The sequence below is a fragment of the Entelurus aequoreus genome, linkage group LG18 (assembly GCF_033978785.1).
Source record: "Entelurus aequoreus isolate RoL-2023_Sb linkage group LG18, RoL_Eaeq_v1.1, whole genome shotgun sequence".
Classification (NCBI taxonomy): domain Eukaryota; kingdom Metazoa; phylum Chordata; class Actinopteri; order Syngnathiformes; family Syngnathidae; genus Entelurus; species Entelurus aequoreus.
The window spans coordinates 13,554,729-13,581,322 of NC_084748.1; the positions used below are offsets into that span (position 1 = coordinate 13,554,729).

General features: G+C 38.5%; 3 protein-coding genes across 5 annotated transcripts in view; all 3 read right to left on the reverse strand.

The window, feature by feature from the left end:
- Positions 1 to 1,320: 1,320 nt before the first annotated feature.
- LOC133633824 (F-box/LRR-repeat protein 18-like) lies at positions 1,321 to 11,933 on the reverse strand. 2 transcript variants are annotated; one of them, XM_062026547.1, is made up of 7 exons: positions 11,761 to 11,933; positions 11,174 to 11,358; positions 10,761 to 11,110; positions 7,840 to 8,053; positions 4,020 to 5,098; positions 1,741 to 1,959; positions 1,321 to 1,675 (listed from the first exon to the last, which is right to left on the reverse strand). In XM_062026547.1, the coding sequence occupies exons 2-7, from the start codon at positions 11,345 to 11,347 to the stop codon at positions 1,519 to 1,521; spliced, it is 2,193 nt and encodes a 730-aa protein (XP_061882531.1). In that variant the 5' UTR covers positions 11,348 to 11,358; positions 11,761 to 11,933; the 3' UTR covers positions 1,321 to 1,518. The 2 variants fall into 2 exon arrangements, with proteins under 2 accessions (XP_061882531.1, XP_061882532.1); XM_062026548.1 differs by having other exon boundaries at positions 1,322 to 1,675; positions 7,840 to 7,975.
- Positions 11,934 to 12,667: 734 nt separating this feature from the next.
- On the reverse strand, positions 12,668 to 16,814 carry LOC133633825 (actin, cytoplasmic 2). Its single transcript, XM_062026549.1, has 7 exons — positions 16,695 to 16,814; positions 15,658 to 15,783; positions 14,519 to 14,758; positions 13,961 to 14,207; positions 13,692 to 13,883; positions 13,426 to 13,607; positions 12,668 to 13,348 (listed from the first exon to the last, which is right to left on the reverse strand). The coding sequence occupies exons 2-7, from the start codon at positions 15,778 to 15,780 to the stop codon at positions 13,205 to 13,207; spliced, it is 1,128 nt and encodes a 375-aa protein (XP_061882533.1). The 5' UTR covers positions 15,781 to 15,783; positions 16,695 to 16,814; the 3' UTR covers positions 12,668 to 13,204.
- A 9,164-nt stretch (positions 16,815 to 25,978) lies between these two features.
- Positions 25,979 to 26,594, reverse strand: part of si:ch211-14k19.8 (uncharacterized) — a 21,444-nt gene continuing 20,828 nt past the window's right edge. Inside the window, exons 8-9 of one of the 2 annotated variants that reach the window (XM_062026056.1) lie at positions 26,203 to 26,362; positions 25,979 to 26,127 (exon numbers count right to left, since the gene is read on the reverse strand). In XM_062026056.1, the coding sequence (XP_061882040.1) occupies positions 26,050 to 26,127; positions 26,203 to 26,362 (238 nt within the window). In that variant the 3' untranslated portion in view covers positions 25,979 to 26,049. The remainder of the gene's footprint in view (positions 26,128 to 26,202; positions 26,363 to 26,594) is intronic. The other variant, XM_062026057.1, reaches the window with a different exon arrangement.

Below are 26,594 nucleotides of genomic sequence, written 5' to 3' on the forward strand. Positions count from 1 at the left end.
ATATATATATACACACACACATATATACGTGTATATATATACATATTTTTTTGGATTCTATTTTAGTTACTTTGAATTTACAAGCCCCTGGCGCTGTTTTGTACTGTTTGTACTGTTTTTGTACTTATTTTGATTATTGTTTCTCGACTGTTTGTTAATGTTGAAATTTATAAATAAAGGTTAAAACTTTTTTTTTTTAAATTATTATAAAAAAAATTGTTATTATTTTTTTTGCTGCTTTTTTAGCAACATAATAATTACTGGTACCGTTAGACGATAAGACGTAGGTCCGTATAATTTTAAATTTACACAAATATTACTGTGTTGGTAAGAAATATTCTGAAATATTGGCAATTATTGTATTTTTTGTTTGTTTTTACTGTAAATAAATGTTAGTACAACACTTACAACCTTTAGCATATCAGGATGTGGAATTAAATTATGGCATGGATTAAGTAAAGAAGTTAAACATTGTACTGATATGATCCAGTTTAAGAGGTTGTTCAAATGAATAGTGCTTTCAAAGTACAAAGAAGAAGAATTATGAGAAATACTTTCAACTAGAGTATGTGAAAGTTTGACTCCTACCTTGTTTACTTCCGTGACAACCTCAAAGTTTTGTAATCATCAGAAATATCAAGCAGCTAAAATGCACCAAACGTGGATATAATTTAGGTGTAATTTAGAATTTTTTAAATGGTGTTTGGACGTTTTTCATAATATCCACAATGTTCAATGAGCACGTTATGTGTGACCATGTGTGTTGACCTTTTAAGTTAGTTGCTTTTTTTTTTTGCACCATGACTAGGGAAGGTTGTTTGGATTGTGTCGTATAAGTACATTCTGTGCTATTACTTCCAAGTACTTTCAAGGGTCATTGATGTGATTTACTCACATTGTCCACAAAATGGCAGCAATGATGTAGCGTTCAGGGACTGCCTGATATTTAAAGATTAATTTGGAGGCACTCTGTGGTGTGATGTTTTGTTCAACTAATGATATCTCACGGGCCAAATTTAAAAGGCTGGCAGGCCACACTTGGCCCGCGGGTTGCATTTTGGACACCCCTGGTTTAGCATATGCTGAAGGACCTGTATTATATGGGTTTTAATGTACAAAATGTATCAAAGTAGCCCTTGGATCCTTCAATTTTTATTTCTGTGACCCCCGCCGGAAAGGTTTGGACTCACCTGGTTTACTGTATCGTAATAACAAAAAAGTCCATCCATCCATTTTCTACCGACTGTCCCTTTCGGGGCCGCGGGGGGTGCTGGAGCCTACAAAAAAAGTCATTTGTTTATAAAATATTTATTGGAATTGAAAATCTAATACAATACCTTTTTCTTTTGGCACTTGGCATGAATGAGTTACAAGTGAAATTTTGACCACAATGCCAAAATTGAAATGGAACAGTTGTTGAAGCAAACATCATGAACTGATAACGCCTCACATGGAGGTCAAAGAAATATTAGTGGTTTTAACCGTAAACAACTGTCAGCAGCACCGATCACACGAACGTCACCATGGTGATAAACGCGGTGGCTGGGCCACGTGACTCTGGAACAAAGTGGTGCGATCCAGCAGCGTAAGCGGGATTTGCCTGATGATGGAAGGCAGGTCTTCGTGCTGGAGTGGATAAATGACCACGGACAGACCCGGGCGCTCCGATGAAAACCTAAGAGACCCAAACACACTGGTGAACACAGGCGTGTTCTCGGGTGACGCCCCGCCGATTCTCACCTGTCGTGGAGGGCTTTCCGCAGGTTGCAACACGCCACCAGAGTGCCGCCCGTGAACATGTGGCACGTGACCACGTGGCCGCAGCGCTCCATGAACGCCTCGGCGGCCGGCGAGTCGAAGGAGCCGTTGCGCGAGATGAGGCAGAAGCGTTGCAGGCGGGAGCAGCAAGAGAGAGCGTCGAAGAAGGACGAGTTGGCAGCAAAATATGGCTGCTCTAACCTGAACACATCCAGAACATTTGATCAGACATAAGCAGAAGAGCCAGAGACCTCCACCAAGGCCACAAATCCACAACACACCACCATGAAAACACTTGATGGAATTGGACATATCAACATATGTTCAATTGCATATGTAATTTAGCTGAAAAAGTTAGCCTGCTAATGCTACATAAAATATATGTATATATATAAATATATATATATATAGTTAGAATAATTGTATCTGAGTTATCACAAAACTTTGTGTTACATTGAGTTCCCGGCGAGAGGACAAAAGCTGTCTTTAATCCTACCAATCAAAAGGCTTGTAAAACTCCACTGTGTAGGATGGGAAGCAACATGAAGGTGTTCTGTTTCCTTCATGTATTGTAATCAACAGAAAGATATTACTACAAAAGCGAAGAGGAAGCAGGACCAGACTCCCCTCCAGGCACCGCTTCTTTGAACTGTTTTACGACCTTTTCTGTGAACTGTTTACGACTTTTTCTTTTGAACTGTTCTGTAACCAAAGGCGATGGCCGTTTACGACCCACGTCCCTTAGAAACAGCTGTTGCCATGTAATCAGGGAAAGTCCAAATAGAAGAGGTGGCGTACAATCTTTCGCCAGAGCGTGTTGAGACACTGTGCAAGGGTACAGTGTCCAGACGTTTCTCCTCAAATTGAGCCAAATTTAATTCTGTCTCTGTTTAATTCCTTGCTTTTTGTCTCGTTTAATAGATGTCATCAGTGTTTGAACCTGACATACAGTATATACACACACACATATAATATATACACACTTACTGTAACAAGGTGTCTGTCTATTCACATGCACACACATTATAAACACAAGTAAGTCCCTTTACAGACACACACATATATAACGTGTCTGTCCATTAACAGAAAAGACGTGGACATCCATTCATACACACATAATGTACACATAGGCATGTCCTTTCACATACACACACAATGTAAATGATGTACATTCATTCGACACACACAGTCAGACACACAACCTGTTGTTCATTCACACTAAAATACATATCTGTTTGTTCGTTCATACACACGCAATGTACATATCTGTCTGTCCTTTTCATACACGCATAATGTAAACATGTTTATCCGTTCACATACACACATCATTTAAACAATGTCTAGCCATTCTCAGAAACAGGATCACACACACAACCTGTTTATCCACTCACATATACACATACTGTAAGAAGGCGTTTGTTCAATTACATGCAAACCAAATATAAACATAAGTCAGTCACTTCACAGACACACATTATCACACACATAACGTGTCAGTCCATTCACACAAAAAATTTGGTTATCTGTTTGTCCATCAATATACACAAATTGTACATATATGCTGGTCCTTGCACACACACACACATAATGTAAACATGTTTGTGCAGTCACATACACATACAATGATTATTCATTCACAAACAATCACACACATAACCTGCGTGTCCATTCACACAAAAAATAACATTTGTTTGTCCATTCATACATAAAGATAATGTACATACTTGTCTGTCCTTTCACATACACACATCATTTAAATAATTAGACACACATAATCACACACACAACCCGCTTATCCACTCACGACACACATACTTTAAGGTGTCTGTTCATTCAAATTCACACCAAATATAAACATAAGTCAGTCACTTCACAGACACACATAATCACACACAAAACGTGTCAGTCCATTCACACAAAATGTGGTTATCTGTTTGTCCAGTCATATACACACATTATGTACATATAATCTGCCTATCCCTTCACATACACAAATAGTGTTAGTATTGTCCATTCACAATTAGTAGGTGAAGTTGTATTTTTTGCCTCCTTCTTGTGAGAATCCTGCATATGACTGAAGCATTAAGGAGGATCCAGGACTGGCTGCAGTGTGCCCAAACAACCACCAGGTGGCATCTGTGAGCAGATAATACTGCTTCATGTCGTCTTCTATAAGTGCTTTAAGTGTACAGTATCTAAAAGAACAACAACTATATCTTCCCAGCTGTGGTCAGTCACGAAAAAAAAGAGGCTTACGTTACCTGAGTTCTCGTAGCTGCGAGCACTGTCTCAGTGCGTCCAGCAGGGCGGCGGTGTAGTTCATTATTTTAAGCGAGCCGATGTTGGCGAGCGACAACACCTGCAGGTTTCTGCACTGCGAGGCGAGCCGCACCAGGCCCGTGCCCGCCATGACGCCAGGGAGCCCGGCCAGAGTCAGCCGGCGCAATCGGGGTAAGCCTCCCAGCGCCGCCAGGTGGTGGTCGCCGACTCCCCGGGCCCACGCGCACATGCCACGGGGCTCCACGCTGGCCCGGCTGCACGGCTCCAGACGAGGTAGCGCCGAGACGAAGCCGGGCCCGATGAGCTCTAAGGTCTCCAAGGAGAGGCAGCCGGCCGAGAGCTGGGCGAGTCCCGAGGTGCCGTCGCCCAGGAGGAGCGGCTCGGAGTCCACTTTGTAGTTCTGGACGCCCACGCGCGGAAGCTTCTTCAAGCCCCGCAGCAGCAGAGACGGAGACGCGTTCGGTGCGGCGCCATGGTGCGCCTTGAGGCCGTCCGACAAGGCGCAGGCGGGCAGAGTGAGCGAGCGCAGGCACTTGAGCTGAGCCAAGCTGGCGCACAGGTGCGTCTGAGGCACCGCTGCGGGCGCATGCTCGTGGTGGTAGTGCGTGTGCATCAGGTTCAGGTGTTGCAGGTTGCAGCAGCTCGACGCCAGCCGGCCCATGGTGCCGGGGAGCAGCTGGTCCTCGGCGCCGCGGCACTCCGAGTACGGGACGTTGTTGATCCCGCTGAGGTTGAGGCTGAGCAGCCGCGAGGCGTCTCGGACGCCGCCCTCCAGCAGGGACTGGAACACCTGCGGCCACAGGGCCAGGCAGCGGCTGAAGCTAAGGTGCTTGGGACTGTTGCCCTCCAGGGCCCGCTTCAGGGAGAGCGGGTCCAGCCAGGAGCGGGGGAGCTGCAGGGCCTCCAGGTCGCCGTGACGACCCAGACTCTGGGCCAGCGAGGCGGCGGCGGACCAGTGGGCCGGGTTGGGCCCGGGGATGGACACCAGGAAGACCCGGAGACGCTCCGGAACGTGCACGCTGAAGACGGCCAAGTAGAGCAGGAGCAGCGTCTGGTTCACCTGAGGACATGTGCAAATGGTATTACCTCCGCCAGGAGGTTCTGTATTCGCTGTATCATTTTGTGTGTATGCTTGCAGCCCCGCCTCCACCCACAAAGAGAAAGATAGTGGATGACTAACAAGAGGGTTCCCTCAGTTTATAGATACCGTAATTTCCGGACTATAAGCCGCACCTGACTATAAGCCGCACCAGCTAAATTTAGGGGAAAATACAGATTGCTCCATATATAAGCCGCACCCGACTATAAGCCGCAGGGTTTTGATGTGTAATTAGCGTAGTATATAGGGGTTCCTGCTACCATGGAGGGGATTGTCGGGACAGAGATGACTGTTTGGGAACGCAAAACGTCCCATTTATTAACAATAAATCTTTCAATCATTCAATCAAACTTTCACATCTTTGACAAGTCTTTAATCATTGTGTCATCGTCTTCCTCCTGCGTACTAAAACCACCGAAATCCTCTTCGTCGGTGTCGGAGAAGAACAGGCCGTAAATAAGCCGCACCCTTGTATAAGCCGCAGGCACCAGAACGAGGGGAAAAAGTAGCGGCTTATAGTCCGGAAATTACGGTAGTCAAAAATAATGGGAAGATTTTGATGAAACTTTCAGGAAATGTCCGAAATGGGATGAGCAACAAATGATTACACTTCAGGGGTCATTTCTATTAAGTTACCTTACGTTTACGTTACAAGTATGCTTGAGGCCCCGCCTCCACCCGCAGAGACAAAAGCCAAAAAGTCAAGCGCGGATTGTGATTAAACTTTCAGGAAATTTCTGAAATGGGGTTAGTAACAAGTAATTCAATTTTGGGGGTGATCCCAATCATTTCTATTACGTTACCTTGCGTTTACGTTACAAGTATGCTTGAGGCCCCGCCTCCACCCGCAGAGACAAAAGCCAAAATGTTAAGCGCGGATTGTGATTAAACTTTCAGGAAAGGTCTGAAATGGGATAAGTAACAAGTGATTACATTCTGGGGGTTATTCCGATCATTTCTATTAGGTTACCTTGCGTTTACGTTACAAGTAAGCTACAGGCCCCGCCTCCACCCACAGAGAGAAAAGCCAAAAAGTTAGGCGCGGATTGTGTTGAAACTTTCAGGAAATGTGCAAAATGGGATAAGTAACAAGTGATTACATTTTGGGGGTGATCCGAATAATTTCTATGACGTTGCAAGTATGCTCGAGGGACTGCCTCCACCCACAGAAATAAAGACAATAGATGACTAACAAGAGGGTTCCCTCAGTTTATAGATAGTCAAAAATAATGAGAAGATTTTGATGAAACTTTCAGGAAATGTCCGAAATGGGATGAGCAACAAATGATTACACTTCAGGGGTCATTTCTATTACGTTACCTTACGTTTACGTTACAAGTATGCTTGAGACAAAAGCCAAAAAGTTAAGCGCGGAATGTGATTAAACTTTCAGGAAATGTCCGAAATGGGGTTAGTAACAAGTGATTAAATTTTGGGGGTGATCTCAATCATTTCTATTACGTTACCTTGCGTTTACGTTACAAGTATGCTAGAGGCCCCGCCTCCACCCACAGAGAGAAAAGCCAAAAAGTTAAGCGCGGATTGTGATTAAACTTTCAGGAAAGGTCTGAAATGGGATAAGTAACAGGTGATTACATTCTGGGGGTTATTCCAATCATTTCTATTACGTTACCTTACGTTTACGTTACAAGTATGTTACAGGCCCCGCCTCCAACCGCAGAGACAAAAGTCCAAAAGTTACACGTGGATTGTGATGAAACTTTCAGGAAATGCCAAAAATGGGATAAGTAACAAGTGATTACATTTTGGGGGTGATACGGATCATTCCTATTACGTTGAATGTACGCTAGAGTCCCAGCCTCCACCCGCAGAGACAAATCATTGGTTGACTGACAAAAGGGTTCACTCTGTAAACCCTCTTGCAGCCTGTTTGGAAGCAACAGATAATTATGTCATATATCCTTCCGTTAATTACCTCTGCCAGGAGGTTATGCACTTGCTGCGCTTCACCTGTTTTTTTTTTGTTAGTTAGCAACGTAGCTCAAAAATTTACGGGTGGGTTTTGATGAAACTTTCAGGTAAAGGTCCGAAATTGGATAAAAAAGTGATTGCATTTTGAGGGTGATCCGAATCATTTCTATTACGTTACAAGTATGCTAGATTGCCCGCCTCCACCCACAGAGACAAAAGAGTGGCTGACTGACAAGAGGGTTCACTCTCTCTTATTTAATTCCGCAAAAGAGTAAACCCTCTTGCAGCCTGTTCGGAAGTGGCAGATAACAAAAAACAACACGACGCAGGACTTGGCTATTTCATTCTTCCTTCCATAAAATTACCTCCGCCAGGAGGTTATGTTTTCACTGGGATTTGTCGGTTAGTTAGTTAGCAACATAGCTCAAAACGTTAGGGGCGGAGTTTGATGAAACTTGCGGGAAATGTCCGAAATGGGATAAGTAACAAATGATTACACTTTAGGGGTCATTTCCCGAACCCCAACCAGCCTTGCTTCACAACTTCCGCGTTCTTCCCTTATTGAACACATTTTTTAATCATTATCGATTACGTGTCGATCGCGATATATATTGGTATCGTTTTATCGCCCAGCCCTACTTTCGACTTGAGTTTTGTGACTCACTGTGCCACACACAAAACAAAACTACTGAGACAATAAATCCTTCCAAGCCAGTTTAAGGGAACTATCGTTTCCCAACATTTCTGGCTCCAAAAAAAACCACACTAACCTCTCCAGGAGCCAGTCTGGCAGTGAACTCCTCCAGTTGCTTGTAATGCGGCACGCTGCTCTGACCCACCATAAGGTGGCAGCTGACGCCAAAACCCTCCCTGGTGATGCCGGAGATGTCGAACTGCAGCATCAGCCTGGCGCACACAAACACAGCGGTGTTCAAACGGTGTCTCCAATTTGGCCCGTGGGACGTTGCGAGTTTGATACGGAATCTGACAGCAGGGAGATTTCAATTCAATTTAAAAAGTAAATTTTGTGAACAACATGAGTCGTTTGGGCCTATTACCAATTATTATGCATTGAATGAAACCAAATGCAGCATTAACTTGTATGACCCAATGCAAACAATCTTCCCTAGTCATGGTGCAAAAAAAGAAAATCAACCAGCACAAAAATTCAACAAACTTAATCACACATTACCAACAAAAATTCCTTTCGGAACCTCGAGCAAACTTTTTTAGCCCAATGTGGCCCCTGGCGCAAAACATTTTAACACCCCTGATTTAAGCTGTTATATCTTGTTTTTTTATTATGTTTCAATCTAATTTGCAATGCAGTTGCACTTCCAAGACATTAGATGGCAGTACTGTATAGGCTATCTATGGTATGTTGTGGAAGTAGCTTTTTCCAGGAAGCTAAATGTGTTATGTTGCGCCCTACAAAGTGTTTATACTATAATTTATCGGCCGATAAATGCTTTAAAATGTAATATCAAAAATGATCGGTATCGGTTGAAAAAGTTAAATGTATGACTTTTTAAAACGCCGCTGTACGGAGTGGTACACGGACATAGGGAGAAGTACATTGCGCCAGTAAACTTTAAAGGCACTGCCTTTGCGTGCCGGCCCAATCACATAATATCTATGGCTTTTCACACACACAAGTGAATGCAACGCATACTTGGTCAACGACCATACAGGTCACACTGAGGGTGGCCGTATAAACAACTTTAACACTGTTACAAATATGCGCCACACTGTGAACCCACACCAAACAAGAATGACAAACACATTTCGGGAGAACATCCGCACCGTAACACAACATAAACACAACAAAACAAATACCCAGAACCCCTTGCAGCACTAACTCTTCCGGCAAGCTACAATATACACTATCGTTCAAAAGTTTGAGGTCACCCAAACAAATTTGTGGAATAGCCTTCATTTCTAAGAACAAGAATAGACTGTCGAGTTTCAGATGAAAGTTCTCTTTTTCTGGCCATTTTGAGCGTTTAATTGACCCCACAAATGTGATGCTCCAGAAACTCAATCTGCTCAAAGGAAGGTCCGTTTTGTAGCTTCTGTAACGAGCTAAACTGTTTTCAGATGTGTGAACATGATTGCACAAGGGTTTTCTAATCATCAATTAGCCTTCTGAGCCAATGAGCAAACACATTGTACCATTAGAACACTGGAAATGGGCCTCTATACACCTATGTAGATATTGCACCAAAAACCAGACATTTGCAGCTAGAATAGTCATTTACCACTTTAGCAATGTATAGAGTGTATTTCTTTAAAGTTAAGACTAGTTAAAAGTTATCTTCATTGAAAAGTACAGTGCTTTTCCTTTAAAAATAAGGACATTTCAATGTGACCCCAAACTTTTGAACGGTAGTGTACACCCCCCTAAAAACCTGCCCACCTCAACCTCCTCATGTTCTCTCAGGGAGAGCATGTCCCAAATCCCAAGCTGCTGTTTTGAGGCATGTTAAAAAAAATAATGCACTTTGTGACTTCAATAATAAATATGGCAGTGCCATGTTGGCATTTTTTTCCATAACTTGAGTTGATTTATTTTGGAAAACCTTGTTACATTGTTTAATGCATCCAGCGGGGCATCTCAACAAAATTAGGCATAATAATTTGTTAATTCCACGACTGTATATATCGGTATCGGTTAATATCGGAATCGGTAATTAAGAGTTGGACCATATCGGATATCGGCAAAAAAGCCATTATCGGACATCTCTAGTTTATACTCTAAATATTGTACTTATTACACACTAGGTTTTTTTAACTGTAACATTCATCTTAGTTGTAGTTTTCATTACCAAATTTGGAGATGTTGAAATCGCCATGTAAAATCCGTAATGCTAATAGTGGCCTGTCTATGGCAAATCCAATGTAAATTAGAATCAAGCTAGTGCATTTTTGGAAAAGTGGAGCCTTACTTTACATTCAAGCGTTTTTTTCTACCAAGTGTACTTGCTTTGTTGGTGTTGAAAATTGCAACATTACTTATAGGGAGTTTGGCTCAGTCCGCCTTGAGTGCTGCGTGACGTCATATGCAACAAGGGGTACGTAAGTATTTATCGGCCGATAAATGCTTTAAAATGTAATATCAGAAATTATCGGTATCGGTTTTAAATAAGTAAAATGTATGACTTTTTAAAACGCCGCTGTGTACACGGACGTAGGGAGAAGTACAGAGCGCCAATAAACCTTAATAAACCTTGTTACATTGTTTAATGCATCCGGCGGGGCATCACAACAAAATTAGGCATAATAATGTGTTAATTCCACAGCTGTATATATTGGTATCGGTTGATATCGGAATCGGTAAATAAGAGTTGGACAATATCGGAATATCGGCAAAAAAGCCATTATCGGACATCTCTAATTTTACATGATTTTACGCCTATAAAAGTACCAAATTCTGTATCCTACTATTAACACGGCTTCACTTCTTTTTACACTTGGAAATACAGAATGTTAAAATGTGACTCGTGACTGTCATTAAGATTCTATCAAGGCCACAGTTTGACCCTGGAATAGATTCTTCCATTGTTTTCTGTCATGATTTTTCTGCATACTTTCCAACTCCAAAGTGGATCAAATGGAATGCTTACTAAGGTTCTAGGGAGGGCGTTGCCTAACAAAATCCACACTCAGATTGTGATGTGTGGGTCGTGCTCACTTGCGTAGCTGCGCGCAGCACGGCACCACGCCGTAGCTCGGCGTCAGCAGCGTCTGCCGCAGCTCCGACAGACAGCTGAGTCGATCCACCGCCTCGGAGCTCAGCTTGCTGGCGTCGAAGCCCGGCTGCACGTCGAAGGCGAGCGATCGCAGCAGCGCGAGGGAGGAGAGGAGGCGGGAGAGGCGCAGGGAGGTGAGGCGGCAGCCGCTGACGTCCAGGTGTGTCACCGCCTTGCAGCGCGCCACCGAGTCCATGACGCTGCCGCTCAGCCAGTAGACGCCGTTGAGGCTGAGCGACTGCACGTGATTGGACAGCTGCCTCAACGTGCGGCGGACCGCCTGGTCGTCCATCTGGCGAGAGATTTGAAAGTGTTCAGTTGGGTTGTGGCGCGGTGACATAAAAGACAGCGGTACCGTATACTCCTCGGACAGGCTGACGTGCGCCAGCAGGGTCTTGTCCCTGCACAGCGTCTGCAGCCTTTGGCAGGTGGGCGCCACGTTGGTCAGTAGGTCGCACACGGGCACGTGGCGGAGGATGCAGAGCAGGATCTCGTCGGACAAGTCCGACATTCCCACCGATGCCATCATGTGGTCCTCACCTAAGACAAGAGTGTGCATTGGATGATTTTATAAGGCAAGCATCATCACACCGAGGAGAGTTTCTGAGATATTGGCCAACTTTGTGTATATTTTGACTGTCGTTCAAACAGATATAAGCTCTATTTATTTTACACTTACTGTATCTTTAACCACGTTAATGCAAACATGTAAATGCTGACATTAGCCATTACCATTAATACTAATAATGAACATGTCATTTTAACAACCTATAACGTTTAGAAAGTTTGACCGTATAGTTGCCTCAAGACGCCATTTATTAAAGATATTATATACGCTCAAACAAGTAAGGCTAGCAATAGCAGTAAGACACATTCCAGTATTACCTATAAAGCCTTTAACAAGCTAAATGCAGTATATTCTAAATTGTTGGCGATATCTACCTGGTAACTTGTGTCCTTCCTTCGACGTCGGAGATGTCAGCGCCGCGCGTCAACGACGTTTGTCAGGTTTTCATCACCCACCGGCGAGACATGTTTCCAGCTTCAACTCTTGCAGCACGGACACACTTTGGGGTTGCACAAACTTCCGGTCCCGGAACGGTTGTCGCTCTCACTTCCGGTTTGTAACACCAAAAGGCATCCGACGGCTTTACGTCAATATAATAGTATTCTCATTTGGAATTCTTATATGACGCAATGCAACTATTATAAATTGGAATCATTCTAATTTATCTTGTTCGGTAATGCTGAGGTACTTAGGAACGGCTTCTTACGCGTTAATTATTTCAAGGGCTTGTTGCATTCACTTCCGGGTTGTAATAAAATAGTATTTTATAAACCTTTTATAATATACATTTACAAACTATAGTCAAAACACAATTGTACAGCTTCATCAGAACATAACCAAAGGCTTACCTAGAAAAAAAAATATGGAGTTGCGCTACAACAGCATTCCAAATTTTTATTTTTAGACAATTTAGCCTCTAGCATCTATCCATCCATTTCTACCGCTTGTCCCTTTTGGGATCGCTGTAGCATTCCAAATTTGTATTTTTAGCCTCTAGCATCTATCCATTTCTACCGCTTGTTCCTTTGTAGCATTCCAAATTTTTATTTTTAGACAATTTAGCCTCTAGCATCTATACATCCATTTCTACCGCTTGTCCCTTTTGGGGTCGCTGTAGCCTATCTCAGCTGCATTCGGGCAAAAGGCACCGTACACCCTGGACAAGTCACCACCTCATCACAGGGCCAACACTTACCTGAATAAAAATATATTGATTTGTAAAATGCAGCATACCAAGAACAAAATTTCAGCTCTTCAAATCAAGACAAGTCAAGTCAGACATCTCAGCCATGTGCGCTTTATTGGTTTTTGTGGAACCGGAGGCATGTTGCTCCATACACAAACCTTCATAAACACCACCATTCACAAGGTCTATTTTTTTTTTGCATCTTGAAAAAAAATAAAATAAAACTGGACCAAATATTAAGGCTGAAAGTACAAAAACAAAACAAATTCAGATTATAACTTACATATTAAGCAATACTACATGTCTGTCGGGCAGAGGGGGGCCCAGCAGCGGTTAAACCTTCATAGAGGCAAATAAGGTGAACAAACATTTTTTGGAATGACAAACACGACAATGGGCATCATGTTCCTCACATTCACACCGCAAAGGGACGCTCTGTGCTTCCAGCAGAGCTCCCCTCCCCATCAGGGGGCATGATGCCATAGCCATTGTGATGAGGGAAAGAAAAGGATGAGGTGTTGCAGGCTCAGCATACAGTGTTGTTGGGAGGCTTGTACGCAGAGCCACTTGTTTGGTAGCAGTGTGTTCGAGAGGGGTGGGGGGGGAGAGGAATGGGGGCTCCGACAGTCTCTTTAGAAGCACTTCCTGTGGACAATGCTGGGGCCGGACTCGTCATACTCTTGCTTGCTGATCCACATTTGCTGGAAGGTGGACAGGGAAGCCAGGATGGAGCCTCCGATCCATACGGAGTATTTCCTCTCAGGGGGAGCGATGATCTGCAAAAAAAAAAATTACATTTTAGTAACGTTGCTTGAGTTGGCCAGTGTGGGGCAGTAGATGTCAAGATTTTTACCTTGATCTTCATGGTGGTGGGAGCCAGGGAAGTGATTTCCTTCTGCATACGATCAGCGATGCCAGGGTACATGGTGGTGCCGCCAGACAGGACAGTGTTGGCGTACAGGTCCTTACGGATGTCCACGTCGCACTTCATGATGCTGTTGAACGTGGTCTCGTGGATGCCGCAAGACTCCATTCCTACGGAGGAGGAAGTAGAAATGTATTAAGGAACACGTTTTTTTAAAGAATGAGGCAGACATAATCCAAGGGGGATGGCCTTACCGAGGAATGAAGGCTGGAAGAGGGCCTCGGGGCAACGGAACCTCTCATTGCCAATAGTGATGACCTGACCGTCAGGCAGCTCGTAGCTCTTCTCCAAAGAGGAGGAGGAGGCAGCGGTGCCCATTTCCTGCTCAAAGTCCAGTGCGACGTAACAAAGCTTCTCTTTGATGTCACGCACGATCTCACGCTCGGCTGCGACGACAAAGACATTTATTTTTTCTCGGGTGTTCAAACTTTTATTTCAAGAACAAAAGCTAGTTTATGCTCACCTGTGGTGGTGAAGCTGTAGCCTCGCTCAGTCAGGATCTTCATGAGGTAGTCCGTGAGGTCCCTGCCGGCCAGGTCCAACCTGAGGATGGCGTGGGGCAGCGCGTAGCCCTCGTAGATGGGCACGGTGTGGGTGACGCCGTCGCCGGAGTCCATGACGATGCCGGTGGTACGACCGGAGGCGTACAGGGACAGCACGGCCTGGATGGCCACGTACATGGCGGGGGTGTTGAAGGTCTCAAACATAATCTGTGACGAAACAAACCGGGTCAGACTTTGATCACGCGAAGGGAGGCGGTTAGTCATCATAGAGAACACGCGTTAGAATCTTTGAAAGGGCCTTTAATGTTGCATCATGCAGCAACCAGCCATGTTAGGAGTCGAACATAAAAGCCCAATCTGTAATATGCATGATCATGCTGCAGAACAGACATAAACGTGAAGTACCAGCGGAGATGATACAAGAGCTCAGGAGAAAAGGAAACCTGGAAGTTCAAGGAGGAAATGGACTGAGCGAAGAGAAGATTGGAGAGGAGGGTTACATCAGAGATCAGCCTTACCTGAGTCATCTTCTCCCTGTTGGCCTTGGGGTTGAGGGGGGCCTCTGTGAGCAGGACTGGGTGCTCCTCGGGGGCCACTCTCAGCTCATTGTAGAAGGTGTGGTGCCAGATCTTCTCCATGTCGTCCCAGTTGGTGACGATGCCGTGCTCGATGGGGTACTTGAGGGTCAGGATTCCCCTCTTGCTCTGCGCCTCGTCACCGACATAGCTGTCCTTCTGGCCCATGCCGACCATCACACCCTGGAAGAGAATTGAAAAAGGTGGTTAGACGCTTGAAAAAAGAAACTCAAATGTCCTGTAGACCAGTGTTTTTCAACCTTTTGAGCCAAGGCACATTTTTTTTCATCGAAAAAAATCCGGAGGCACACAAGCGGAAATAATTTAAAAAATGAAACTCAGTAGCCGATATTGACAGTAAAAAGTCGTTGTTGCAATTGCTGGATATGACTTTAAACCATAACCAAGCATGCATCAATATAGCTCTTGTCTCAAAGTAGGTGTACTGTCACCACCTGTCACATCACACCGTGATTTATTTTGAGTTTTTATGTGTTTTCCTGTGTAGTGTTTTAGTTATTGTCTTCCTTCTAGTGGGCACATTGTTGTCATGTCATGTTCGGATGTACTTTGTCTTTGCTCCACAGTAAGTCTTTGCTGTCGTCCAGCATTGTGTTTTTGTTTACCTTGTAGCCAGTTCAGTTTCAAGCTTCAATGCCTTTTCTTAGGGGCTCTCACCTTTTGTATTTTCGGTTTTAACATTAGATACAGTTTCACCTGCACGCTGCCTCCCGCTGTCATCTGCATGTTGTGATCACGACAAACCATGTTCCGACATCTACAAAGCAATTAGCTACCAGCTGCCACTTACTAAAATGGAAGAATATTACATTGTTACTCTGCCGAGCTCTAGACAGCACAGACACATTTGTAGTTTATAATTACTTGTTGCAAAAAATATTTTTACCCCAAATAGGTGAAATTACATATCCCACGGCACACCAGACTATCTAACAGCACACTAGTGTGCCGCGGCACAGTGGTTGAAAAACACTGCTGTAGACAGCCACTTGAAAAAGGTACTGAACTTTAAAGTTTTAATAATCATGATGAGTTATTTTTGCCATTGTCACAACTTATACCTGATGTCTGGGACGTCCCACGATGGAGGGAAAGACGGCACGTGGCGCGTCGTCTCCCGCAAAGCCAGCTTTGCACATACCGGATCCATTGTCCACGACGAGGGCGGCAATTTCGTCTTCCATTTTCTGCAAAAAAAGTGAAGATGTGGTGAGTACAGGCGGAGAAGCAGCTGCGACACATTGACAATAAAACATAAAATAGCGGAAAAGAGCAGACAATGTTGCATTGTTTAATAATTAAGCTGTCTTGTAGGCTGTTATTTTTTCTTTAAAGCTGTCATTGCTGAAAAATAATATTGAGTCAAAGTCAATGTTTAGAATAATTGACCTATTCAAGGCTCCAATCATGACAAGACAGCTGTCTGTCTTGCCATGACACGGACCGGACGCTGGGTGTCGCAATGGCGAAGAGACAAGCCCAAAGAGGCTCCCAGGGTCCGGCCATGACCATATAAGGCAAAAGTGAGACTGGGTGCTATGAAGCCACCCCCTTGTATGCCAATGAGGCGTCAAAATGAGGACCACTCCCTTTCCACCATCATCACCCACCTTTTAAAAAGATAAGCAATTCAATTTTATTTTTAAATAAAATTGAAGACAACTAGATCCAATTTTCTTTTTAAATAAAATAAAAAGGGACAACTAAATCCAACTAATTCCAGTAAAGCAGTAAGGGTTTTAATAGTAGTAGTAGTCTTCCAAGATGCCAGGTGTATAATCCGTCTAATCCGTCTGCTTTGGCCGAGCTTGGACAAACCGGCGGAGGCGATGGTGTAATAAAGGCGGTGCGCGGGTGAGGGGTGACAGTCACAAAGACAGCGAAGAGTGCGTGTAAAAGAGGGCATCACAAAAGACAACACGTTTCTTTTATCGTCAGGCGAACGCCACGGACACCTACCTTTGACTAACGGCTACTGCTAAATTAGCACAGCAGCAAACGAGTTACTTTTTTTTTTTTTAATTCCTCATATTAGCTTTCACGAGAAGAAATGTAGTTAAAATAATGACAGAAAATCTCAGTTTAGCGGCTTTCTTACCGGTGTCAGGTGAGCGTGATGAAGTAGCGCAGCGAGAGTCTGAACGTGACTGCGACGCCGAGCTTCTGATTTTTAAGTACGCTCGTGCTGCAGCCCCTCTCCATATAAGGAAAACTTTCTTCACGGCGGCCGCTGATTGGTTCCCCGCAGCTCAGGGGGCGTGGCCATTATGGGATCCTGCTTATCGTGGCGCAAACAACATGGCAACTATAAACTTTGCACAAAAAATGATCTCCTTGCAGCCTTTTATGTGGCGCCTTTTTACAACTTAATGTTGTTATTTGTGCTCATTCAAGCATGTTTTTTTTTTTAAATGGATTTGTTTATTTATTGCTGACTTCAGTGTGCTAACAGTGAATGGCCTTTAGGGTCACTGACACCCAGCAGCCATAAAGAAACACACACACACTTAAAGTGACAGCCATGCTGCAGTTAACACTGTGGTATGTTTACAGAAAACACTTCTAAATCTCTTCACTCATCACTTGTTACACTTGTCCACTTGAGTGCACGAGGCCGGGAGGAAGGCCGGAAAAGGGAGGCTGCTTGGGTGTTACCTGAAAGTCACACACACAATGTGGTGATTGAAGTGTGACGTCAAAATGGAATTGATGCAAATATTGATTGTGACACACCTGAAATACCTGTCGGTGTGATACCTGCCCCGCCATGATGAGTTGCCTTGAGGGGGCGATGAGTTGTGTTTAGGGCAGGGTGTCCAAAGTGTGGCCCCGGGGGGCCATTTGCAGCCCATAGCCTTTTTTTTTTAACTGTACGTTCTACAAATACTATTTGAAACACAAAAACAACATAAAAGAGCGGAATAAAAAAGAGCAAACAGTTAAGCTGCCTTGTAGGCTGTTTTCTTTAAAGCCGAAAAATAATATTGAATCAAAGTCAATGTTATGAATTATTGACCTATTCAAGGCTCCAATTACTTCACACCAATTCTTTATTTATATGTTTTAAAAAATATTGTTTTATATATATATACCTACTAAAACTAATTTCAAAGAAAATATCTAAAATATGTTAAATATTCAATCTATTGTTTTTTATACCTTTTTAAAAACAACTTTTTTAAGGCGAATATTTAAAAAATGACAGTACTTATTTTTGATTTTAAAAATGTACAAAAATGTCATTTGAATACTTCATTAAGCTTTTAGCTTTTATATTTTTTATTATTATTTTAAAATATGATTATTTTCTACCTACTAAAATTATATTTCAATAGATAGTACTTTATTGATTCCTTCAGGAGAGTTCCCTCAGGAAAATGAAAACCAAAATAAACCAACTAATTTCAAAGTAAATATTTAAAAATGTTTAGTACAAATAATTGATTATGATTTCTGTATTAATGTACAATTTGAATCATATTTTTAAATAAATATTTAATTTTAAAAATATTTAATCTAGAGGTTTTTTTTATACCTACTAAAGTGTATTTTTAACAGTTGACCAAGTTTTTTCAAGGCAAATATTTTTAAAAACGATAGTGCTTATTTTTAATTTATAAAAATGTACAAAAAATGTCATTTAAATACTTCATTAAGCGTTTGGCTTTTATATTTTTTAATTATTTTCAAATATTATTTTCTACCTACTAAAATTATATTTTAATAAACCTACTAATTTCAAAGTAAATATTTAAACATTTAAACAAAATAATTAATTCCGTTTTATGGATTAACATACAATATGAATCATATATTTTTTTAAGTATTTCCTTTTTTAAAATATTTAATCTATAGGTTTTTATACCTACTAAAATATATTTTTAACAGCAAACAGTTGACCAACTTTTTTCAAGGCAAATATTTTAAAAACGATAGTGTTTATTTTTAATTTAAAACATTTTACAAAAAATATTATTTAGATACTTGATTAAGCTTTTAGCTTTTATATTTTTAAATTCTTTTTTAAATAAAGTTATTTTATACCTACTAAAATGATATTTTTAATAAACCAACTAATTTTAAAGTACATTTTAAACATTTTAATACAAATAATTCATTCAGTTTTATGTATTACCATACAATATAAATCATATTTTTTTAAAAGTATTTCCTTTTTTTAAATATTTAATCTCTAGGTTTTTATACCTATTAAAATGTATTTTCAACAGCAAACAGTTGAGAACTATCCAACTTATTGAAAGGCAAATATTTTAAAAACGATAGTACAAATAATTATGATTTTTGTAGAAAATGCATCATATTTTTAAATAACTATTTACTTTAAAAAAAGTATTTAATTGATAATTTTTTGGACCGACTAAAATAATGGAATTTTAACAGTTGGCAGTTTACAACAATTCAACTAATTTCAAGGCAAATGTTTAATTGTTTTTATTTGTATCTGTATCAAAGAACATTTATATGTGTGTTCTATTTTATAATTAAAATTGTTTCACTTATTTTTAATAAAGAAAAATGTACAAAATAAAATGTGATTTAAATACTTCATTAAACTTTTACTATTTTTTAATATATTTTTTAAATAATTAATTTCTACCTACTGAAATGATATTTCATTAAACCAACTAATTTCAAAGTAAATATGATTATTTTTTAATAAAAATGATTAATTATGATTTACGTATTACCATAAAATATGAATCATATTTTTAAATAAGTATTTTCCTTTTTTTAAAGTACGTAATCTATAGGTTTTATACCTGCTAAAATGTATTTTTAACAGCAAACTGTCCAACTTATTTCAAAGAAAATATTTTAAAAACGATACATCAAATAAATATGATTTCTGTAGAACATGCATCATATTTTTTAATAACTATTTACTTTAATAAAAGTATTTAATTTATATTTTTTGGACCTACTAAAATAATGGAATTTTAACAGCATAGTTTACAACCATTCCAACTCATTTCAAGGCAAATGTTTAATTTTTTTTAATTATATCTGTATCAAAGTACATTTATATGTGTATTCTATTTTTTAATTAAAATTGTTTCACTTATTTTTAATAAAGAAAAATGTACAAAATAAAATGTAATTTAAATACTTCATAAAACTTTTACTATTCACATATCTTTGATTTTTTTTAAATAATTAATTTCTACCTACTAAAATTATATTTTATTAAACCAACTAATTTCAAAGTAAATATTTAATTTTTTTAATACAAATAATTAATTATGATTTATGTATTACCATACAATATGAATCATATTTTTAAATAAGTATCTTCTTTTAAAAAAATATGTAATTTAGTTTTTTATACCTACTAAAAATTTATTTTTAACAGCAAACAGTTGAGAACTATTCAACTTATTTCAAGGCAAATATTTTAAAAACGATATTACAAATAATTATGATTTCTGTAAAACATGCATCATATTTTTTTAATAACTATTGACTTTTTAAAAAAGTATTTAATTGATAGTTTTTTGGACCTACTAAAATAATGGAATTTTAACAGCATGCAGTTCAACTTGTTTCAAGGCAAATGTTAAAACAAGATTTTATTTAAAAATATAATACACATATAGATGTGCTTTAATGTCGATATAATTAAATATTTTTACTAAACATTTAATTATATCGACATTAAAGCACATCTATATGTGTATTATATTTTTAAATAAAATCTTGTTTTAAAATAGAATACACATATAGATGTGCTTTAATGTAGATATAATTAAATATTTTTACTAAACATTTAATTATATCTACATTAAAGCACATCTATATGTGTATTATATTTTTATATAAAATCTTGTTTGACTTGTTTTAAAAAAAATAAAAAAAATTAAATGTCATTTAAATACTTCATTAAGCTTTTAATATTCCCATTAAAAATATATATATTTATTTTCAACCTAGTAAAATTATATTTTAATAACCTAATGAATAAATAAATAAACTAATTTCAAAGTAAGTATTAAAAAAAATGTTAATACAAATATTAACATACAATATGAATCATATTTTTAAATAAGTATTTCCTTTTCTAAAATATTAAAGAAAATGTTATTTTAATAAACCGACTCGTTTCAAAGTAAATAAAAAATATTTTAAAATTACAATATTGGATATTCTGTGTTTGCCACATGAAAGACAATAGTTGTCTTTGATAAAAAGGGCATAAAACAAACAAAAACATCAAACAATAATAAAAACTTTTATAATCTACAGATAGATTTGGAGTTGATCTTGTGATTTAGAGAATTGAAAGTAAAAAAACAAAAGGTATGATTTATTTTTAACACATTTATGTGTGGCCCTTTCTCAAAAAAAAAAAACAATTAAAATTAATGTTATGAAATATAGACTTACAAAAGGCTCCAATTACATCACATCAAATATTCCACTTTGATATTGTTTAGGGGGGAACATATTGCCAGAAAAAAACAGGGTTTTGACAAAAAGGCACTAAACATCAAATAAATTAACTTTATATCGACAGACCTGAAGTTGATCTAGAGATTTAAGCTTTGAATTAAAAAAATAAATAAAATATGACTTATTTTTTTACATTTTTATGAGCGAGACCCTTCCGGGTGTCAGGGACCAAACTTGAAGGGGCCCCGGAATGTTAAAAAAAAAAAAAAAAATCTATATAATGTTTTTGGGGTGGGAAAAGCTTGGACACCCCTCATCAGGGCAACCGGACGATGGCCATAAAGCACCAGGAGGAATTCTCCCTGGCTCGCTGTGTTCCTAATAAGGAGACAACACAGCGGGGCAGGAAGTGGCCCTTTTCTTTGAGACGCTCCACCGCCACACACGCAGGAAGTCGCACGCACGCTTAAGACACACACAAAGGTGAAAGGTGAACAGGCCCATCAGGGCATTGGCTTCTGCGGACGAGATTTATCCTGCTACACACACACACACACACACACACACACACACACACACACACACACACACACACACACACACATACAGCAGCCGACCCTTTAAGAGTTTCTTTGGATGACGTCCATATAAGGAGATATCGGGGTGAGTCACATGGCGAGGAAGAATGTGCTGCTGCAGGTCATGTGACCAGAGTGAGGAAATGAATGAATCTCCCTTTTTAAGTGTGATTTTCCATTCCAGTCCCAATTGTGACTTCTTTCAACATCATCATGCAATCTGAAGCTTTACATTGAGTCATGTGTGTTGCAACACACACACACACACACACACACACACACACACACACACACACACACACACACACACACACACACACACACACACACACACACACACACACACACACACACACACACACACACACACACACACACACAGGCCTCGCTCCTGGCTCAAGCCCGTAAAAGGAAGCAGCTCACATTAATTATCTTAGTTAATTTCACTCTTTCCTCCACTTCCTCCATCTTCATTTCCACCGGCATCAAAGCTAGAAACACAATATTAGAGCAGTCCGCCCCGCCCCCCTTCGCTTTTGTCTTTTATGCTTTTATGGTCTCACATTCCAGCTGTGTGCTGCACACGGCGAAGGGGGCGTGGCCTAAGAAAAAGGTCAAAGTCAAGAGTTTCATGTTTTTTAAAAGTAGTTGTTATAGAGCGTGCTATTAGCTGTCCTTTAGTGAGTCATGAAAGGTGTCAGAGGTGTTTGGTCACATCAAGGAATGTGGATTCTTCAAGGGCAGGTGCAGCACCAAAACTATTACGTAAAATACTTTGTTTACATAAATAAATTAAACATGAATTAAGAAAATATTTTTTAAAGTAAAATGTTTTTAAATTATTGGCAGAAATAAAAAGCGACCCTTACAGCACAATATACCCAATAATGGAAAATAGACTTGACAATTAGCATGAGAACTAAATTACAGTTAAAGACAGTTACATGTGTTCTTGAAAATTAATGTACAATATTACAATTTACAAAAGTACGACGTAGTCTAACTATACTTTTTTTTTTTTAAGTGAATGATTAAAAATGTCCAAATATAGGAATCACACTACGTAAAGTGTTTGGATGACATTTTGGCCTGTAAAAAAAAGGTATTTAAAAAAAATAAAAATAATAATAATTTTATAAAAAAGATGTAGGATACACATGAATACAAATACAGATATAATTGAATTATTTGTATTTGTATATATATATATATACATACACACACACATGCATACATATATATATACACACATGCATACATACATATATACACATATATAAACATTTATATACATCCATCCCTTTTCTACCGCTTGTCCCTTTTGGGATGGCGGGGGTGCTGGAGCCTATCTCAGCTGCATTTGGGCGGAAGGCGGTGTATACCCTGGACAAGTCGCCACCTCATCACAGTTATATACATAAATATACATATATATATATATACACACATATATAAAACATTTTTTATATACATTTATACACACATACATATATATATACATATACACACATATATAAAACATTTATATACATATATACACACATACATATACATAATGCACATATATACATATATGTACACACACACACACATATATATATATATATATATATATATAGACACACACACACACACATATATATATATATTTATTTGGGTCGCGGGGGCAGCAGCCTAAGCAGGGAAGCCCAGACTTCCCTCTCCCCAGCCACCTCGTTCAGCTCTTCCCGGGGGATCCCGAGGCGTTCCCAGGCCAGCCGGGAGACATAGCCTTCCCAACGTGTCCTGGGTCTTCCCTGTGGCCTCCTACCGGTCGGATGTGCCCTAAACACCTCCCTAGGGAGGCGTTCGGGTGGCATCCTGACCAGATGCCCGAACCACCTCATCTGGCTCCTCTCCATGTGGAGGAGCAGCGGCTTTACTTTGAGCTCCCCCCGGATGACAAAGCTTCTCACCCTATCTCTAAGGGAGAGCCCCGCCACCCGGCGGAGGAAACTCGTTTCGGCCGCTTGTACCCGTGATCTTGTCCTTTCGGTTTTAACCACATGTTGTGTATATATATGTGTATATATATATACACAAATATACACATTTTAAAGTTAAAAAACATTTCATTATTATTGGCACAAATTCCACGTCTGATGTTCCAATAGGATGGATAAAAAGCGACCTTTACGGCGCAATATACACAATAATGGAAAATAGATTTGAGAGCCAATTTAGCATGACAACTACAGTTAGACAGTACATGTGTATAAATGTATTTACAATATTACAAGTTAGAAAAGTACGACGTAATCTAATTCTAAATACATTCAAAAAATTTTTTTTAAAGTGACTGATTAAAAAATGTCCAAAATAGGAATTACACTACGTATGTACATGAATATTGAAAGCCTAATGAAGTGTTTAGATGACATTTTGGCCTGTAAAAAAAATTGTTTTTAAAAAAACAAAAAAATAATTTTATAAAAAAGATGTCGAATACACATGAATACAGATACAGATATAATTGAATTATTTGTATCAATGTGTTTTTCTAAAAATGTCATTGAAGTGATTGGAATTGATATGCATGCTGTTAAAATGACAAGGGACAAGCGGTAGGAAATGGATGGAAATACTTATTCAAAAAATGTGTCGTATATTCTGATTATTATAATGATTAATTATTTCTATTAACATTTTTTAAACATTTGCTTAAAAATAAGCTTGTTTATTAAAATAAAATTATATATATATATATATATATATATATATATATATATGTATATATATAATTTTATTTTATTAGGTATAAAAAATATATATGAATACAGAAAGTTTAATTAAGTATTTAAATGACATTTTAGGCTGTAAATTATTTGTATTAAAAATAATTAAAACCTACCGTGTTTTTATGAAATAAAGATTTACAATACTCATGTATAGTATAATTAAATATTTGTATTCACATTTTTTTAAACATTTGATTTGAAACGAGTTGAATTGTTGTGAATTGCATGTTGTTCCAATTACTTTGGAACAATATGCAATTTTAATAGGTCCAAAGATCTATAGATTAAATATTTAAAAATGATTCACATTGCCCATTAATACAAAAACCATGAAGAATTATTTCTATTAAGACTTTTATTTGCTTTGAAATTAGTTGGTTTACTAATAACATTTTAGTAGGTAGAAAATATATACATTTGTATACAAATGTATCCATTTAAAAAATATATGAATACAGAAAGCCTATAAAAAATATGATTAATATATGCATTATATGTACATTGATATGTAAATCGTAATTAATAATTGTTATACTTTTTTTTTGTTTTAATTTAGCTGAAATCAGTTGGTTTGTTAGAATAACATATTAGTAGGAAAAATAAAATATGCATTAAAAAACAAAATAAAAAATAAATAAATATATATATATGTTTACAGAACGCCTAATGAAGTATTTAAAATACATTTTAGGCTGGAATATATACATATACATATACATATATATATATATATATATATATATATATATATATATATATATATATATATATATATATATATATGATATGGCGTGCATACATATAAATATACACATACATATACATAGAAACACAATCATATGCACATACATAAATATATACACATACATACACACACACACACACATATATGTATATATATATATATATATATATATATATATATATATATATATATATATATATATATACATATATGTATATACATATATATATATATATATATATATATATATATTATTATTTTTAAAATTAAATACAAGTATAACATAATTTTATGAAATAAAAAAGATTTACAATACTATTGTATATTAAAATATTTGTATTAACATTTTTTAAAACATTTTCTTGGAAATGTGTTGGATTGTTTATTAAAAATGACATTATTTTAGAAGGTCCAAAAAGCTACAGTTTGAATATTTAAAAAAAGGAAATACTCATTTAAAAATATGATTCACATTGTACATTAATACGGAAATCATAATGAATTATTTGTAATAAAACATTTAAATTTTTCATTTGAAATGCGTTGGATTGTTGATTAAAATTACGTTATTTTAGTAGGTTGAAAATTTAATTTATATTTTAAATTAATTTGAAAATGTAAATTAATACAGAAAGGCTTATAAATGTATTCACTTTATTTTTTTAATAATCTTTTGACCTGAATTGAGTTTGTTAAAATGACAGTTGAGTAATTTAAAAATTGTGAATGTTTAACAAATTGACAAAAAATGTACTTTTATAAGCCTTTTTATTGCAACCGTAAACATACCAGCAAAGTAGATCGATACGATGTACCTAATATTGTGGACGGTGACTGTTTGTTGACATTCTGTCAAGAGAAAAAAAACAGAACTACAGCAGACACATGTGACATTTATTGTACGACAAAGTTACAGCCTTTGATGTACACAGCAAGAACCTTTGATCAGGCGGTCCAGCTCCGGTTCAGGTCCGTCAGCTCCATGCCCTCGCAGTACGAGCGCGGCCTGGACACGCGCACCTGCTGGAGACGCCGGTCATGTCACGTCGTCACTTCCCAACACAAACGCGACAAGCCACATCTTGCACGGCGACTCACCGGGTGCGTCCTTTGCGAGGCCAGCTGCCGCAGGAGCGGGAAGGGGGTCCAGTGGATGGGCTCCACGGGCCAGCTGCACACCGACAGGTCGCTGGCCTTCCCCGAGTCCAGCACGCCGTCGCCCACGCTCATCTCGCTGCCGCGCCAAGCGTACTGGGAGCTGCGGGATATGGCGTGCATACATATAAATATACACATACATATACATAGAAACACAATCATATGCACATACAAAAAAAAAAATATATATATATATATATATATATATATATACATATATATATATATATATATATATATATATATATATACAGATATATTATATTATGTCTATAACATAATAAACAATATAAACCAATGACCATGTACAATATCACAGTATATACAGTCCA